A 17,944-nucleotide genomic window follows, 5' to 3' on the forward strand; every position below is an offset into this window, starting at 1 on the left:
AGCAGTTTGACCCATTTCCGAGAACAAGATGAATACTCGGGATTGAGCTGGACTCTCCCTACAGTTAACATATTCTGACAGCTGCAGAGTTGAAAGGGGAATTTTTTAATAGTGACAAGAGACAGTCTATGCCACAATTTCAGAACTGTACAATACTACAAGAAAGCAGCTGGGAGTGAAGGCTGACATTTCAAGTCTCTTGGTTACTTTTCTGAGAAATTGTGTGGTAAGGCATTTTTTTCTGATCGTCTCCCAACAGGTAGTTCACAAGGACTTGTGTGACTACTGCTTGTTCAGGAAGTTTATGTGGTGGGCAGCTCTTCTGTGGATCTAAGGGTGCAAATACTTATGGCTCTGTATAGGGTTGTTCTGTATGGTTGGTTTCTCTGTCTCAGTTTCTTACTTAGAAAACGATGTTAAACAATCAGTCAAACAGAATAACAAAACAAAACCCACAAAACGTTTTGATGTTGTAAAAGAAAAAACTCAGAGACTGGATGGATCCCATCATACAAACATTTTGTGCAGTTTTCAGTTCTTCCCTTCTGCACCAGTGTTGCTGAACAGATTCAAGCTGTGCAGTAGCAGAACCCCAAGGGCTGGGCAGCATCTCATGTGTATGACTATCCCTGAAAGCAGTCTCAGAGCAAGCCATCAAGTGGCACTGTAGGAACCATGTTCAACTGAGGTCTTGTTTCCAAAATATCTTTTCCCACTGGCTTTGAATATTTTAAATTTATTTCACTGCTTGGAAATCTTTTATAAATTTCCTTTTAATGTGGCTCTGCGTGTGTCCTTCAAGCTCAAGATCTTCCTTCAGATTTTAGGAAATAAGGGAGGATTGTTTCTTTGCTTTTTGTGTTCTACTTCTCTCTAAGCAGAACAGATTTGGTTGACCTTTGGCTTCTGATCTTTCCCATCACTTGCCTCTGGCATCGCTTTTATTCCTGGGATTGTATTTTAGTTTTAACAGCACAGAAAGATTCAGTTCGTATCCAGGGAAACTTTCTTCCCCCTGAAAGTTTTCCTGACTCGAAGCCTTCCACCTTGCTAGCCCTAGCTGAGCCATGTCATCTATTATCAGTGCTAAACCCTAATGGGCAAAGTTGAAGGTTGTAGAAAATCTTGTGGAACAGGTTAATACAGTTTGTTGAAAACATGCTTCAAGTTAGTGATTCCGAAGAACTGAACATTTTAATTGTTTAACAACTGTGGCCTATTAATTACACAGCAAAGTGGGAGCGAGCAGTTGTACCAGCCCAAGATATTCTGGCAAGCATACACTGATAGTTGGCCAAAACATTCCAACTCTTTTTGACTACCCTGTCCTGGATGGGTGCCAAGTTCTTCAAAAGAAGAGTGCTTCCAGGCTTGTAAAACTAAATTCAGGCCACTGCAGATTAGGCTGATGTGCCCTCTGACATTCCTTTCTTTAAAGAGAGGTGTTTGACATGATTATATTGGCCATGAAGAGAAAACCTAAAGAAGTAACATTTCCTCTTGGAAATGTTAATATTAATACTTAATCTTGGAGTCCTGTTGACATACTGAAATGCTTTTGTTTTCTTTGGTTACATTACATTGAAGAATAAAACTGGATTCCAAGTATGAAATAGAACTATTATGCTTGCCTAAAGGCTTGAACTGCTGTCATATTTTCTTCTTTTTTTGTACTTTAAATATGGAAATAGGCTGATTTCAAGAAGCTAAATGTCCTTGCATATGTATACCCTTTTGAATACTTCTTGTTGTATGTTTAATGTCTCACCCATATAATTCTCTGTGGTATTTTCCTCTATTTCCACAGTATCTATTTTGAGCATTTCATTAACATTTGTTACTTATATTAGTTTTATTACTTAAAAGTAAAAGTAACTTTAACAAGTACAATTTGATTAAGCACTCAGTTTCTAATAAAGTAAATCAGTAAAATGTGAAAGATTTTCAACTGTATTTTTATTTTATAGTTTCCAAAAAAAGATGCATTCACATCAAACATCTACTAATTGAGCAACTCAATTAAAAACATGGTACAAGTATTGTATTGTATTGAACCTTCTTCAATCAAATTCAGTCATTGGAATTCATGTAGCTGTCTGCTACTGGATCCGTCCCTGCCTCACATTTGCCATTGACTGTGTTGCAGGCAAGTGTGAGTACTAGCTCCCTAAATACAAAAAACTGACTAAGGAAGTATCTTCAGACAGGTTCCCATGTGTCGTTGCTTTTAATATGCAGTGTGACAGCCCTACTGGCAGCCTTGGGGCTTGGCAAGATGAGGACATGCCGTGCCTTCCCAACAGTCAGTGAGCACATACAACACAGCGAAAATCCATCTTGAAAATATCTCTAGCTGTAGCCACTTATATTGGGCAGGTTAGAAAGATTGGTTTTCTAACTTTAAAACAAAAACTTCGTATTCAGGCTGAGTTATATTTGATGTGTATGATATTATGAATGATAAACTTTCTTTTCACAGTTTAGTGACTCTGAGTACTGAAATCTTCCTGTTTGGTTCAGCACATGAATGCTGAGCATAAACTAGGACCTAGATGCATAAATCCCCAAAAGCACTTAGTTGTAATAGTTTAGTAACAAATTTCATTGAGTGTTTGTACCTCCAGATGGATTACTACCATGAATAATGGATTTTCATTTGTAAGATTTTATTGGCTAGGAATTATTGTGACATTTCAAACTGTATGGCAATGGATTGCCCCAGTTTGGGATGAGTAAATCCTGTGGGTATTCCAGTGGGTTTTTTTACTGTATGGATTAATCTCTAGCTGGTGTGTTTTGAGGCTGATAAAAGATTCTATTGTGTAGCTATAGCGTTTAAAAATACTTGCAGCTTTTGATGCTTTTAATGAAAATTTCCTAATAAATCTTCCAGAGATGCAGTTTGATCTGGGCCTCTGATATCTTGCTAATGTTTTCATGTGAAAAGAAGCTAGTTCTGGCTTCAAAATTTTTCTGAATTTGTAAAATTATTGAATACAACATGGTATTTTCAGATAATTCATTCTTGCATCACTTGGAATGCTTATCAGTTAGTGAATGCTCTGAGTATATTTGCATCCAATTTAGATATCTTTAGATTTTTGTGTATGTGTATTTCTATACATGTACATATGGCTGCAGACATCAATACACCATGTAAAGGGTGCTAATGTTAATTTACAGGAAAACTGAAGTGATAGAAGACGTAAGCAGGAGAAAATTACTTGAGGTAAAGATGGAACTGTGTAGTACAGGTCACCTTATGTTAAGTAATCGCAACAGCTTGCAATGCAGGGGTCTTGGGAGCTGTGTAATTCCACAGTGCTTAATCTTGTGGTCAATCAGCTAATGCAGTTACGGTTTAATGTTTAGTTCAGATCGATAGAGCCATCTGGGAACAGTATATCAGAAAAAGTGTATAGCTCAAAGAGTCTCTGCCATGTTTATTTTATAAAGATAAATATATATATACTTAAAGATATAATTTGTAGAGATTGCTAAGTGTTGTGGATCGTACAGTTTCAGTTTTGCTTGTGTTTTTTAGTTTGCACGGAAAAAAAAGCAAACATTCGCATTTAGAGACTTTGAGACTACCCTGTAAAAAAACCTTCACCCCACTCAAGTCATTGGGTAATTTATATGTACTGTACTCTCTGAAGTATCAGCAAGATAATAGCTATTATTCCCAAAGTTGTGCTTGACTTCACTGATGCATTGGAAACAAAAAGAGAAAATTTGTCATGGCCAGGTAACTGAGATTAAATGAAATAGCTGTGCTAGGCTGAACTGCTTTCAAATTAAAACAAAATATCAACCCAGGAGGACAAGAAATGTGCTAAAAAGGATGAAGCTAGAGAAAAAACACAGAGCATATTCCTGAAGTAATAACAATTTGCTTTATAGTAAATTGTACATGTAGCTGAGTAGAAAAAAAATGCAACCATTCCTCTGTAGTTTGAAGAAATTTTTACTTGGTAATATAATGGCATATATCATTTATTTTCTAAGAATTTGATATTTTCGCTGATTAGTGATATGAAACAAAGTTGTTTTTTTTTCAGTATAAATAAGCTCCTGTTAAAGATGTGGGGTTGGTTTGTTTTCTGACAGTACATGTGAGCGCGCAGAACTTAAAATGTAACTTTCTATTTTGATAATTCTTCTTTGAAGAGGGACAGGGAAGAGATGGGTCAAACATGGAGCCTGATATTTCACAGACTGATGCTGTCGTCCCCTGTCATTTTTTGATGAATGAACAGTGTCTGACAGATGAAAAATGTATATCTGTCAAGAATGTGTTTAGGCTGATTGATCTAATAAGTCATTTCTTGCTGTCCCATTATAACCTACAGGCATCTGATTTCTAAGGGCTGTAATTTCATTATACAACACTGCCACTCTATCCTGAATGGGTTATGCAGGAGGGAGTTTGTCAATTTTAAATACTTTCTCTTGGGATTCAGCTGGGAAGTATTTCTTTCCGATCATATTATTGTTAATTATTTCATTAGCTCTTTGTAGGTCTTCCTGGAGTCAAATATGTATTAATACTATTTATTCTCTGTAGATCTCTGATATTTACATATTAATGATGTGGCAACATTCTTAATTTTTAAAAATTTTCTTTCTGGTGCAGGTAGAAGAGGGCTGGTGGGAAGGTATCCTTAATGGAAAGACGGGCATGTTTCCTTCCAACTTCATAAAGGAACTGTCTGATTCTGATGATGCTGGAATAGCACAGGAAGAGCAAGTAAAGCCAAGTAAGAAAAAAGATCGTTGTTCATATTCTTTATGTACATCTGTGTGCTTTCCCAACACACTGAGAGGGTAGTCCATCCTTATCTTTTTTTGGAAGTGCCTCTGAATGCTTTGTTCTTAATTTATACTGTGAAAGTGTCAGGTGATGATGCTAAGTGAGTACTGGCAATGCTACTTGGTTTGTAATATTGACGATGCTACCCCTGAGCTGTGTTAAGACTTGCCCAGCTGCAACAGATTAAGGACATGGAAGGCGATGACGATTATTGGCTTTGTATTTCCAAATGAATTAAGATTTTTTTTCTTGTCTTTAGATATGGAAATTGAGCAAAGTAATCAAACATTTCCAGAGTGGCTATGCTTATTTAAATGAGGGATTAAAGTGCCATTCCTTTTTTAATGACTCCAGTAGGTTTAAGGATTCATAATTATCGGTGTGGGACATGCGGCACTTTTTCCCTCCAGGTGCTGAGCATGTTACTATCACCTCCGCCAACCAATGCCCCAGCAGCCAAAGGGAAAAAGGCCAGAACTGGGACATGGACTTTGTTCTCTCACTTACAGTGGGCCAGTACTGCTGCAGGTGAAAAGCATGTTTGGTAATTAAGTTTGCAATAGTGTGAGCACGGTAGTGGGTTGTCCTTTTTATAGCTTTCCTTGAAGAATAACCTGAACCAAAAGTATGCATTTCTATGAAATGGATATTTGTTGGTCTTCGTGTTTTTTTCTATTTTTCGAACAGATAGCCTGTTACATCCTGATTTAGTGATTGATTCGGAATCCTTAATGAAAAGAAAAAAAGTCAATTGTATTGATGTATTTCAGGATAATTCCACATCTACCTGCCAAGTTCTTCCTTTACAGTCAGTATTTCCAGCACTGCAGATATTCGTTGCTGTGTAATATTCTCCTGAGTTCTCTGCAAGAGACAAAATTGAAAGGGCTCCCAAGATCTCTGAAAGCTTATTTCAGCTCAGGTTTACCAAAGCTTCTGTAGCTCACTTTGCCAGTGAGAGGCAGAAAGTTATAATGTTTCTTTTTTATTACCTTTTTTATTCTTTCATTTTTCCATTTAAGGCAACTTTATCATCTTTTTTCTGTCCCACAGAGATAAGATTCTAAGAAAACCGGTGTATGCAATGATGAAAATATTTCCTATTGTTTTTGTAATAAAGTTCTTATTCACGTGTAGTGGCACAAGTGACCTAGTTGTGTGGTCAGCGGTGCTAATGGTGTTTACAGGTTATGTTTCTTATCTAAATGAAAACATTTGTAAAAAAGTTAACAACTGTAATGTGCTGGAAAAGGAAGATGGGCTTTAAGTGAAGCTGCACGCTTCAGCATGATTGCAAGCTGCTGCCTATAACTTGTATATGCTGTCATGAATTTGTTTCATTATAAACAGTGAGTGGTGGAAAAAGTAATTGTATAGATGTAGTGTCAGCTCTGGATTCTGTAGTGCTGGGTAATCTATAAATGAAAAAGGTAAGTGATACTGTTAGGGATGGAATGCCTTGATTCTATCTGCATGAATGAATAAATATTTCTTTCCCAGGTAGTTTGGTAATTGTTTATAATTAGCATCCTAAAAGTGTCTTTTAATAAAAACATGCATTGGAGAGCAAAACAGCAGACACAAAGCATTAGATTGTTCTGTCGACCTCCCTACTGGCATATGCTCAGTTCGTACTATCAGTTTTGTGTGCTGGGGTGGTGACTGCCACCTATCACTTGTGAGACTTGTATTGAGAAGATGCCAGCAACAAAGATATTGGTTTTGTCTCTTTAAATTGAAGATTTACCTGAGAGACGATTTTTTTTCCCCTCTTTCATATCTATTTTCTAAACTTATAAACCAGAAGAATTCTGTAAACCCTCTAAGAAAGAAAAAAGGATTCAAGGAATCTTGGTGTTTTTACGTGGGCTTTATTGCTTTTTTATTTTCATTTATTTTTCTTAAAGTAACACCACCAATGTCTCTGTAACGAGATTACAAAATTCTGCAAGTTTATACAAATGACTAGGAGTGATAATCCCATTTCAAGCATCTATGTTTATCCTTAAAACACAAGATAAAAATCAACTAAACTCTGGAAGATTTGGACATTAGGCTAACATAATTTTCTAGGTAATATCTTGGAAGAGTATACATTCATGCCTCTAGATCAACTCCTTCCTCCTGAATTACAAGACATGATAGGACGTCACATCTGCAAGAACTCGTTTTTTTTTCACAGGAAACATTGTTTGAATCTGTCTTCATCACAGGACTTTATAAGGCAGAAATCTTAAATATGAATTCTAGATTTCTGAGGTTTTTTTTCTGGACACTTGGATCAAAGAGGCTGTATCTGTGCACTGAAGCAGAGCCTTGAATGGTCACTGAGGTTCTACCCAGCTTCTAGAGGGTCCTAAAACAGTTTTGGGTATGGCTCTGCAATCTTGAGTAGCAGCCTTAAACTCGTCAGCATATCTAATAAAATGGACTGAGAGACTTGGCAGAGTAGCATGGGATCTTTGGAGAAAGGACACTGTGTAAACATAAGCGTATTACTAACTTAATGTGTTAGTTAAACTTAATGTTTTAATTTCATTTTACTGACCCTCTCTGGAGAGAATCTTTTTGAAAGCACGAACATAATTGTTGATGATCTCAACCGAGGTAATAGAGAAGAGAGAAATTGTATAGCTTGGCTTTTTAGGAACAAAGATAATTAAAATACACATTTTTCTTTCCTTCTAGTATGTCCTACGGAGATGTAATGGGGAAAAAGATGCTGGTTTTTTGTCCATTTCCATTTTACAGCAGATGAAATGCCCAGAATGAATTATCTTGGTTTCTTTCCACTTCTACCAATAACCTCATAAAATTCTTCAGAACAAATTTTTTTTTTTTTTTTTTTTTTTTAAATGCCTGGGCTAGTTTTGGAAGTGCCTAAATATTTCTGAAAACATACAGTGGGTTTAATTAGCCCCTTCACTGAACAGGCTAGGAACCTATGCTTTCACATAGATGGTAGGTGCTTAGCAGATTCAAAAGTGAGATTGTTACAAGATCAAAATATATAGATATATACACACATAATTTAAGAATTTTCCCAGCTGTAAGGTCAATTCCAAATTTTTTTTGTCTTCAAAGACACATTTTAAAATAGAACTAGGGCCAGGTGAGTGTGTTCCTTGTTCTTTAAAGCATCCTCTTAAATTAAAACATTGTTTTTTATACAGCGTGAACAGCAAATAGACATTATAATTTTATTACTACATTAAATGTATACGTTAATTATAAAAGTGATTATTTTTGAGATCTCTCAGCTATCTAGTAGTAATTTTAAGAATATTTTGTGAGTTTCTTGTATCTCAACACTCTGTTGAGATGCAAGAAAGTTGTCGTATAATTAAATGAATTACATTTGAGAGTCACAACTTACTACTGAGATGATGTCAAAGGCATTTTAGCATTTTAGTATGTTCATGATGATGTCATGGCGACATTTAAATGTGGCCTGTTACATCTCACTGACTTGCCTGTTCTGTTCAGAAGTTGCCGGGCCTCTTGTTACATATCAATTCTTTAGAACCTTTCAGTGATGGCCACTGAGAAGTCATGACTGCAGGAGCTAGAACCAGTGACAGCAGCTGATGCTTCAGTCAGGCAACCTACTATATTTCTAATTCTTAAAATTTTCTGTTATCCATTCCTGTCTGTCTTACTCTCTTCACTGTCATATAGCTTAATATACCTTTCTCTTAGCATTCTCTTAATTGTAGCTTGAATGTTTTAATAGCTGTCTTTTAATGGTGTCTTGTGAAAACAAGGTGAGAAAGTAAATTTGTGGCATTTTGGCTTCCTTATTATGTAAAAATAAGGCAAGGAAAATATTTTGCTGTTAATTGAACTACAAGTACAAAACAAAGAAACTGCTTTTTACAGTATATAGATAAGTATAGCTTTTGTTTTCCGAACAGTCCAACAGAATGACATGCAAGAAAAAGATAATCTACATTTTTTGCTACCAAAATGGGTAGATGCCATATTGAGAAAATTCATGTGCACTGGCTATCTTGCAATCTACTGAAGACATTCATTTTTATGATGGTTCACCTAGGTGATATTGGCAGCAAGCTGACATTCTTTTATTCTTGGGCTTGCCTGGATGCCTTGGGTTAACAAAATGAGAAACAACAAAACACCTCAGATGCTCGTACCTTTTGCCTTCACTTGAATTTCTGTAATGATTGTCAGAACATGAGTTGTCCTGATATCAAAGAAAAAAGGAAGAAACTCATGCTTTTGATAGTGAAAACATTATCTTAAATATCTGAATGGGAGGTGGGATTTGTTTTTGTGTTTTTAAGTTTTTATATATATAAATATATATGTTTGGTAAAGTGTGACAACTCAAAACAGCTGGTTAAGCCATTGGCTGAAAAACTGCTTTATTCAGGTTTTGGTGTCCTGTTTGGCTAAGCATTGTTTAAGACCAGGCCCCCAGTCAATAACATTTCTAATAAGTCCTCCTGGAAAAATGCAGTATTTTTGATGCTCACAAGGTCCTGGTATATTAAAGAAATTTGAGTGTCTCAGTGCCCTCTTTGGATGTCAGCTGTGCTTGTTCACTGCATCTGCATCAGGATTGTTGAGCCACTGTGAGTACCTCATTGCAGTACTAACTTTTTTCAGGCTTCCCCTGTGCTCTGTGAAGAGGCTGAATAAGACAAATCATTTCATTTGCAAGTCTTGCAACATGATGGACAACAGATAAAACCTAAGAAAAAATGCATTCTGTTGACACTGTAAAGAACAACTTTAGCAAAATCATGAGATTCTTTATCTGATAGACATGCAGTAAGAATATTTTAACTTCATGTACAATCAGATACTTCTGTTAATATTCTCGATGTTTTGCTATAATGAGGCTTTAAAAATGTTAGAGACTGAAAATACAGATTAAAAACCTCTTCCTCTCCCTTCTTTTTACCATCATTCGATCTTTTCACCCCCACCCCACCCCTTCTCTTTTTTTTTCCTCTTTCCTTCTCTTGCTTGCTGTCAGGAAAGTCTGCCTTTGAAGGGACAATTCTGTACAGAGTGGCACCGGCAAAGATTGACAGCTACAGACGCTATAACAGTGAGTGTGTTTCAAAATCAACAAGCAACAGCTTTAGTCCTGAGTACTTGTTTGGTTTCCCTACACTGCTACTCACTTACGGCTACTTTACACGCGTATATCTGTCTGTAAGCTAAAGTCAGTTTGCTGCTGATGAGTTGCCTAGCCTTAATGCAATGAGAATGCACTCAGTCCTTCTGTGCATGTGTATGTTATATGTCCATATAATGTACGGGTGTAGCTCACAGTAAATTGTGAATTACATTGGATGTTTGGGTTTGCTATAGATTGAATTGAAGACTGTTTAGTCCTATCATTTTTGCCTCCTGAAACATGAAAACTAGTGATGATAACCACAAGACTTTGAATTAAAACTCCATCTGCTCTAAAAAAAGTTCTCATTATGATTGCTAAATTCATTAAATATGCTGTGCTTTTTTAAAGAACAACATGTTTTTATTTTGTTTTAATTTATTGCATGCTCCTCTTTTGGCATTCTGTCTTTGACAGCTATTACTCACAGCATTTTGGTTGATAGTTTTTTTCTGCCAAGGAAGTAGGTAAAAGATGCAAAGATACTTTCATCTCATGTTCAGGTTTTTGCCTTCTGCATTTTGGAAGCATGAAACATATGCTGCTTTTCATATGCTTTTACTACTCTGTTAATACAGAAGAAGAGAGAATGGTGATAATCAGATGCAAGACTGAGGAAGTGAGGAAGATGGAAATCTGTCCTTCCACCTGCTTCCTCATCCAGAAATCTAGCAGAAGGAGATCCTACTGAGTCACATTCAGTGTGACTGAGTACAAAGCATTCAGTCCTGCCCTCCGGTGAACAGGATGTTGATCTAAGTTTGGCTTCTGATTTCAGCCCAGCCAGCTTTCTGTTCAGATTATCCAAGCTGTACTGCCCTTCCTCTTTTTTTGAGTGAGAGTGTTTGCTCTCCCGCCTCTGTGGAATTCTGTTTTATGCATATTCACAGCAAAGGATAAAATAGTTGAACTGGTAGTCTTCTGTGCTGATAAGTTTTACTTTATGCAGTTGTTTGAAGAAAAACTGGAATTCCATCTATGTGGATGTTTGCAACTCTGAGTTTTGTTGTTGAACAATACTCTCCCTGTCTAGCAGAACTCACCTCTTTTCTGCAGCTCTTCTCAAGCTTCAAACAAAGCTCTTCCTCTGGGTGGAGCAGACTCGGTGGCTGGTGGGACTCACATTTTTTGCTGCATCTCATCTTACAGTCTTCTTAACTGCCTCACTCAAAGTGCGTGCTTCTTGCAGAGTCTTACACCATTGTGTCCTCAAATCCCCACTTGTTTTTGACAACATATCTACCTATCGGATAAAGATAAGAAGGAGCTACAAAGTGAATCTCCTATGTGTTTGACTTCTGATTTCAAAATCTAGGTTCAAATCAGATGCAAGCTCTGACTTTGGAGCCCTAATTTCACAATGTTAATCTTTCTGGACAGTGTTGCCGTAACGTTACCTTCCCAAGTTTTATGGAAACCTACTTTCTGTACCCTACCCTTCTTCATTTGCAGTCCACTGGCCTTCCCTCTTTTCTCCAGTTATGTAGGGTTAATCTAAGCAAAATCAGGAAGAATTCAATCACCTTTCCTGTTGTGCTAGAGCACTGCATTTCGTTCTCAGTAACAATACTGGCCCACAGTCTGTGCCATGTTGCACAAAATAAATTTTATCGAACATTTTGAAGCATGCATGGCTGCATAGGAATCTGCAGGTATTCTTGTCAGCTAGCTGCAAGACAGCTTAATCCACAGTAGGTCACCTCACGTTGCCCTGGACAAACACCTGTATGAACTTTGTTTTCCATGCTGACCAAAGATGTCTTGTTTAATACTACTTCCCTTGGCATTTGATTGAGACTTGCAAGTTTTTTCATGCTACTGAGGTATCTTGCTTTGTAAGTAAAACTACATCTTAGAAGGGCAGATGTCCAGCTACATTTGTGCTCTGTTTGTTGCTTACTAGGTTAGAACTGGAACTGAAATGGGCGGTAGACAAAATTAGATCCTCTGGGACAGTTTTAAACAAAGCATATGTTGGCATCTCTACTTTCAGAGATGTTATCTCCTAAAATAACATGCAAAAAGGATATTTTGTTATTCTTCCCGTTGCATCTATTGGCAGCTCTCTTCCTGCGTACTCTTTTTCTGCTGAAGGAGTGGCCAGCTATTTCTGTTTTGTATCTTATCTGTGGACCTTATTTTTAGGCAAATGCCCACATACTTATTATGTCTCCAGTGAAAATCATTTGGAGACATCTCACAGGGTTGTTTTCGTTTAGGAATGTCATTTTAGAACAACCCACAGGTTTCTGATTGCTCCATAAGTTAAGCTTAAGACAGTACACAGCTTTGGAAGACTTATGCCCAAAGGGTGCTTTGATTCGCTGTATTGCATTGCATGAAGTGTTGCTCAACTTCTGAAGCCAGCTTAGAGCTTTTACTTCACACACATATGCCTAGTGCTAAAATAATTTTATTTTGAAAGCCATTTTGCAAGAAATTTTCTTACTTAACCAAGGCCTGGATTAGCTAAATGCTGTTGAATTAGTTTGTAGCTGCTTCTAGAGATATTTTCCCTGAAATATGCAAGACTGTCTCCTGCATAAGCAGCTGGCATTGCCTTCATAAGCTGACATGGCTTTTTTTTTCATTAGGATGCCAAGCCCCACTCAGCAATAGCTCTAACTCCTTTGGCATTCTGCTCATTAACCTGCTGTCAGAAAATTTTTGCTGCTGCTTACGCTGGATGAACACCCAACAGTGAATTACTTGTAGTTTTATTGATCACAGTTCCTCTTCTCTCATCCAAGAGCTTTCTGCTGCTCCACAAAAAAAAAGCTTCTTAGATTTCTAAAGGATTTTATTTTTACTGGTTTAATTTTTCTTTTCTTCCTTCACTTTCTTTTCCTTTGAAAATGCAACAGCTGAGGAACAGGGCAGATTCAATGCCTGATTTGACAAATAATTGCCTCTCTTTCCATACACATGGACCCACAATGCTGTCAGTAATAGATATTAGATATAACGGAAGAAGATGAGACAGGATCGTTGAAACAGAAGTATTCGTGAGTAAACCTTAATTGTGTTTTCTATTGCGCGACTACTTTTTTTTTTTCCTAATTCTTGAGGAACAGTGGCTGGCTAGAGTTCACAGAAATCAATATGGTTGATATACTTATGACATTATTAACTCCATTTAAAAGTGGCTGCATGTGAGCAGTGTTAAACAAGGAACCAGAGTGTGGCTTTTAAGAGTTCTGAAGAGAATACAGTTAAAATTTTTAATTCAGCTTCTAAACTGATGACAAAAAAGAACATATAATAAATGCTCAGCTGCTACAATGAAAAATGACATCGGGGGAAAGTACAATATTAAAAAATTGGTGAGGGAAAAAAATTGATTAAGAAAGTTCATCCTGTTTTCTGGAGAAAAATGTATGGATTCCATGGGACTGGGGTTGATGGGTAGAACAATTATGTTGTCTGGAGTGAAACTTGTTAAATCCTTTCAAAGATTCAGACTCTCGTCAGCAAGTGATTTTCAGTAGGTCTCATGAAAGACCACTTTTTGGTGAGTGTCAGGTAAAGAATTCTTTTGGCTGGGTTTGCTTGTCTGTTCTTTCACATGCAATAACATGTTCCTATACTTGCTGTGACTGAGTGTGATGAAAAAAATTGTTCCAAAATGAAGAATGCGATAGCACAGTTGTAAGACTCCTGAATGAATGATTGCTTCTTTTTGTTCTTACGATACTTGGGGAAATGGCTGGGGATGAGGTGAAGCCAATTTCTCTACTGATGGCTCTGTGTTTGTGCTGCAGAAGATGCTTGCACTGCATTGCCCATAATGCATGCTGCTACGTGGTGCAGGACACTGCTCCCCTTGTCCCTGCATGATTTGTTGTGAAAGTGTAAACAATTTGGTTCTATTACATGGCAAGAGCTGTTGTGCTAAGGAAAATGAACATGGTGAAAGAAATGGTGAAATGTTTGGGTTACTAGGTTATGTTTCTTCAAAAAGTATAACTGAGAAGAACAAATAATTACTATTAATGAGATAGTCTGCACCAGCCATTTGTACATGTACAAGAGCTGTTTTCAATAGCAAAGGGGGAACAGCCATAAAACTGGGTTATTTGTTGTTGGGTGCTTTTTGTGTTTCCTTTTTTCAGCCATCTTCTTCTTAAGCCCTTTGCACATTCTGTGCTGGCAGTTAACCCCAGCGCTGGGACCTGGAGAGGAGGAGATCAGGAGGAGGGAGAACAGTGTGTGCTCAGCCTCAGTCACACCATGGCCAGCACCATCCCATCACAGTGCTGGGGCTGTCACCAGCTGCAGCACCACAGCAGCCGAGAGGGCCCTCACTATTTATTGCCCTTCCTTCAGCGTCTCCTCCTCTTCCCAGAGTTCCTGCCATCACGCTTGAAAATCTTCATCGCATGAGTGTCCTTCAAAGTTATCAAGAAGATTTGGGGTGACCTCACTGCAGCCTTCTAGTACCTAAAGGGTGCCTACAAACAGGAGGGGAGTCAACTCTTTACAAGGGTAGATAATGGCAGGACAAGGGGAAATGGTTTTAAGTTGAAAGAGGGAAGACTTAGGTTGGATATCAGGGGGAAGTTCTTTACCAAGAGACTGGTGAGATGCTGGATCAGGCTGCCCAGAGAGGCTGTGGATACCCCATCCCTGGAGGTGTTCAAGGCCAGGTTGGATGGGGCCCTGGGCAGCCTGGTCTAGTATTAGATATGGAGGTTGGTGACCCTGCCTGTGGCAGGGGAGTTGGAGCTTAATGATCGTTGAGGTCCCTTCCAACCCAAGCCATTCTATCATTCTGTGATGGGCTGCTCTGAAGGTAATGTCTTCTATTTTATGATGTTGGCCCATGATGTCAGAACGGATGTTGGTGGTATGGCAGTAGAGGTTGAACCTTCCCACCAATATCCCATTACATTTTATAGAATCATAGAATCATGGAATCCTTAGAGTTGGAAGGGACCTTTAAAGGCCATCTAGTCCAAATCCCCTGCAATGAGCAGGGACATGCACAGCTAGATCAGGTTGCCCAGGACCCGATCCAGCCCGGCCTTGAAAGTCTACAGTGACAGGGCATCCACCATATCTCTGGGCAGTATCTCCTATTCCAGTGCCTCACCATCATCACTGTAAAAGACTTTTTCCTTATATCTAACCTAAATCTTTAAGCTCAAAACCATTTCCCCTTGTTCTGTTTCAACAGACCCTGCTAAAGAGTCTGTCCCCTTCTTTCCTGTAGCTCCCCTTTAGATACTGAAAGGCCACTGTCAGGTCACCTTGGTTCTCTTCTCCAGGCTGAACAGCCCCAGGTCTTTCAACCTGTCCTCATATAAGAGGTGTTCCATCCCTTGGATCATTTTTGTGGCCCTCCTCTGGATGTGCTCCAACAGGTCTATGTCTATGTTTTGTTGCTTTGTGGATGTAGAGGGGCAGTCTGACACAATGGCATCTGACTTGGAAGTGTGGATGAAGCAAAGGTGTAGAACTGAGTTCTTCCATGCAGGAAAAAATGGTACCCTCTGACATTCATCAGTGCTTGCTGAACATTTATGGAGACCAACAGTGGATGTGAGCACAGTGAGGGGTGGGTGGTGCTTTTCAGAAGTGGTAACAGTGGGTCATCTCCATGGTGCAGATTGTTATGAGCACAGCATGCAGACTCTTGTTCATTGCTGATGAAAATACATGGCTAACGGTGGAGACTATGTTGAAAAACAGAGTTTGTAGCTGAGAATTTGCTCTATCAAATAGTGTTATTGTGCTCTTTGTTGTTATTTCCATGGAAATAAATAGGAGGCATTACTTTCGGTGTGACCTATGTTAAAATCATGCTTGGTTAAGAAGCATAAATTTATATTTTGTAACATTGAATTTATTAACCTGTAATTATGACAGAGCAGCACAGCTTTGTTCTATGATCATTTTTAAAATCACATTCCCTTTTCTGTTTTTGCTTTTCTTAATTGACCCTACAGAATGTTGTTAGAGATGGTTTCAGCAAAGTACAAGACTTTTGTAGACAGCAGGCTGAAGAGAAATGCCTGATAGGCTGTATCTGCGTGGTCTGCCTTTGCCTCTGTGTGAAGAAAGGGAAGAAAGACGCTTCCTGTCTCATTTGCTGTGGTTACCATGTATAGCTTCATCTTTATCGTTCAGATCGGTCACTCAGTAGCTCCACACCGCCACTCTCTAAATAGAAGGAAAGAGCACGTTTCCCCTTGCCTTCCTTCCCTTCCATAAAAGGCAGAAAACCCAATAAGTTTCATTTGCACGCTTCTTCGTTGTATTAAACATAGTTGACAGTGTTTCTCTCTGGCTGCCAGACCAAATCAAGAGATTCTTTGCATTGTCTCAGGTGTGTGCTTCTGAAGGGGTGACCTTTATGTGGCTTAACAGTGCTGGTCTAAGAAGAGCTAAGAGAGCCAAAGCATCACTGGCTCACACTCAGCGCAGTCGTCTGTCTTTTCCCTAGTGCTATTAAATGTCTATAGACAGAAGAGTCCAGAAAACAGAGCAAAAATTAGATTCGTAAATAATAGCTTAAAATAGAAAGCTCTGTAAAACTCACAATGTATTGCATTTTTTCCTGCCTTTTTAAGTCATTTAGAAACAATCTTTTTCCTGCTTTGAATGGAGTTAATTTTATCGCAACTGTTTATTTTTGTTTTAACAGCTTTAGTTTACACAGCCCTTTATCATCCCCAAATCTCTTTCTGGTTTAGAATCTTGGTTTGACGCCAGCGCAGCTCTGAGGACGTTGGTGAATTAAGCCTGATGTTGTGGTCGCTTTTTAATCCCTGTTTGAGCTACTCTGTTTTGGTACATTTCAGAATGTTGCTCTCAAAAGGCCTGTAACTGGCATAGCAGCAGTGTGGTATGTTTGAAATGTCTTGAGAAAACTAATTTCTCTTATATGCCCATAGAGGAAAAATGTGTGTGAAGTGTGAAATTCCTTCAGACAGTGTTGTGAGAATTTAATCCTCATGAATACTAAATTATCTCACATTTGCAAGGAGCACGAAGCAATAGAGAATCTCAGAGCTCTGGATGGTTTTGAATAGCTTTATGCCAGGAGTCCCATATCTAGTTCCAGCCAACAGTTGGGAGCGTCTGACTCCTGGGAATCTTAACTTGGTGGTGTGACCCTTGTTCGAGTTTGGGGAGCTTGCTGAGATGTGAGTTCTGCCTTGTGGTGCTACATTGTTTAGACAACAATAAATTGAAGAATCTTTGTTAATAGAAACAGAAATGGGAAGTAACACCCAAAAAGACTGCCTCCTGAGAAACTGTGAGGATCTGAAAAAGCTTCCTCCTATTAAAACTGGTGGGTTAGTAAGCACATTAGTAAACACTGAGTTGCTGTTATATTCTTAGCTTCTCAGCTATCCAAATAAGACAGAGAGTTGACAGCTTTCTAGAAAATTTGCTGTTTAGTCAGGCCTCTAGCTATTTTTTTAATGCAGCTTTTATCCAGTCCTGAAGTATGTGAAGACTTGGAGAGACTGTCTTCTCAGTTCTGTTCTCCTGCAAAGCTGTTTGCAGTAGTGGTGAAAAAGGCCATTGAAAGCTGAAGAAAAAAAGGAGTGTGTTGGAGGGACAACCTCAGACATCTCTTCCCTATGTAGGCAGGGACAAGGAGGCCAGGATTGCTTTGCTTAGAGTAGGAAGAGAGGCTAGTAGGGTTATAGAAGAAATAGTTTGAGTAGCCACTTCTACCAGTCTCAGATGAGAGATAGTCCTAGAATCTCTTGAATCTCTTTTTTTTTTTTTTAATTATTATTATAAATAATTTTTTTAGGAAACTGGAAGGGGGTCTGTATTGTGGAGTGAAAACAAATAGCATCACCTTTAGAAGGCAAGAAGTGCCTTGACTTTAGTTTTGCTCCTCTCTCCAAACTGGAAGAATGGGGTAACCTATATAGAATAGAATAGAATAGAATAGAATAGAATAGAATAGAATAGAATAGAATAGAATAGAATAGAATAGAATAGAATAGAATAGAATAGAA

At 38.3% G+C, this 17,944-nt stretch overlaps 1 protein-coding gene across 7 annotated transcripts in view; it reads left to right on the forward strand.

Annotated features, from left to right (window-relative positions):
• The window catches only part of SH3KBP1 (SH3 domain containing kinase binding protein 1), a 228,423-nt gene that overhangs the window by 121,263 nt on the left and 89,216 nt on the right, over positions 1 to 17,944 (forward strand). For all 7 annotated transcript variants that reach the window (XR_002442386.1, XM_021409087.1, XM_021409101.1 and 4 more), the window contains one exon: positions 4,637 to 4,760. Coding sequence is in view for 6 of the 7 variants with exons in the window: in XM_021409087.1 (XP_021264762.1) it covers positions 4,637 to 4,760 (124 nt within the window). In the remaining variant the exon portion in view is untranslated. The remainder of the gene's footprint in view (positions 1 to 4,636; positions 4,761 to 17,944) is intronic.

The sequence above is a fragment of the Numida meleagris genome, chromosome 1 (assembly GCF_002078875.1).
Source record: "Numida meleagris isolate 19003 breed g44 Domestic line chromosome 1, NumMel1.0, whole genome shotgun sequence".
NCBI classification, from domain to species: Eukaryota; Metazoa; Chordata; class Aves; order Galliformes; family Numididae; genus Numida; species Numida meleagris.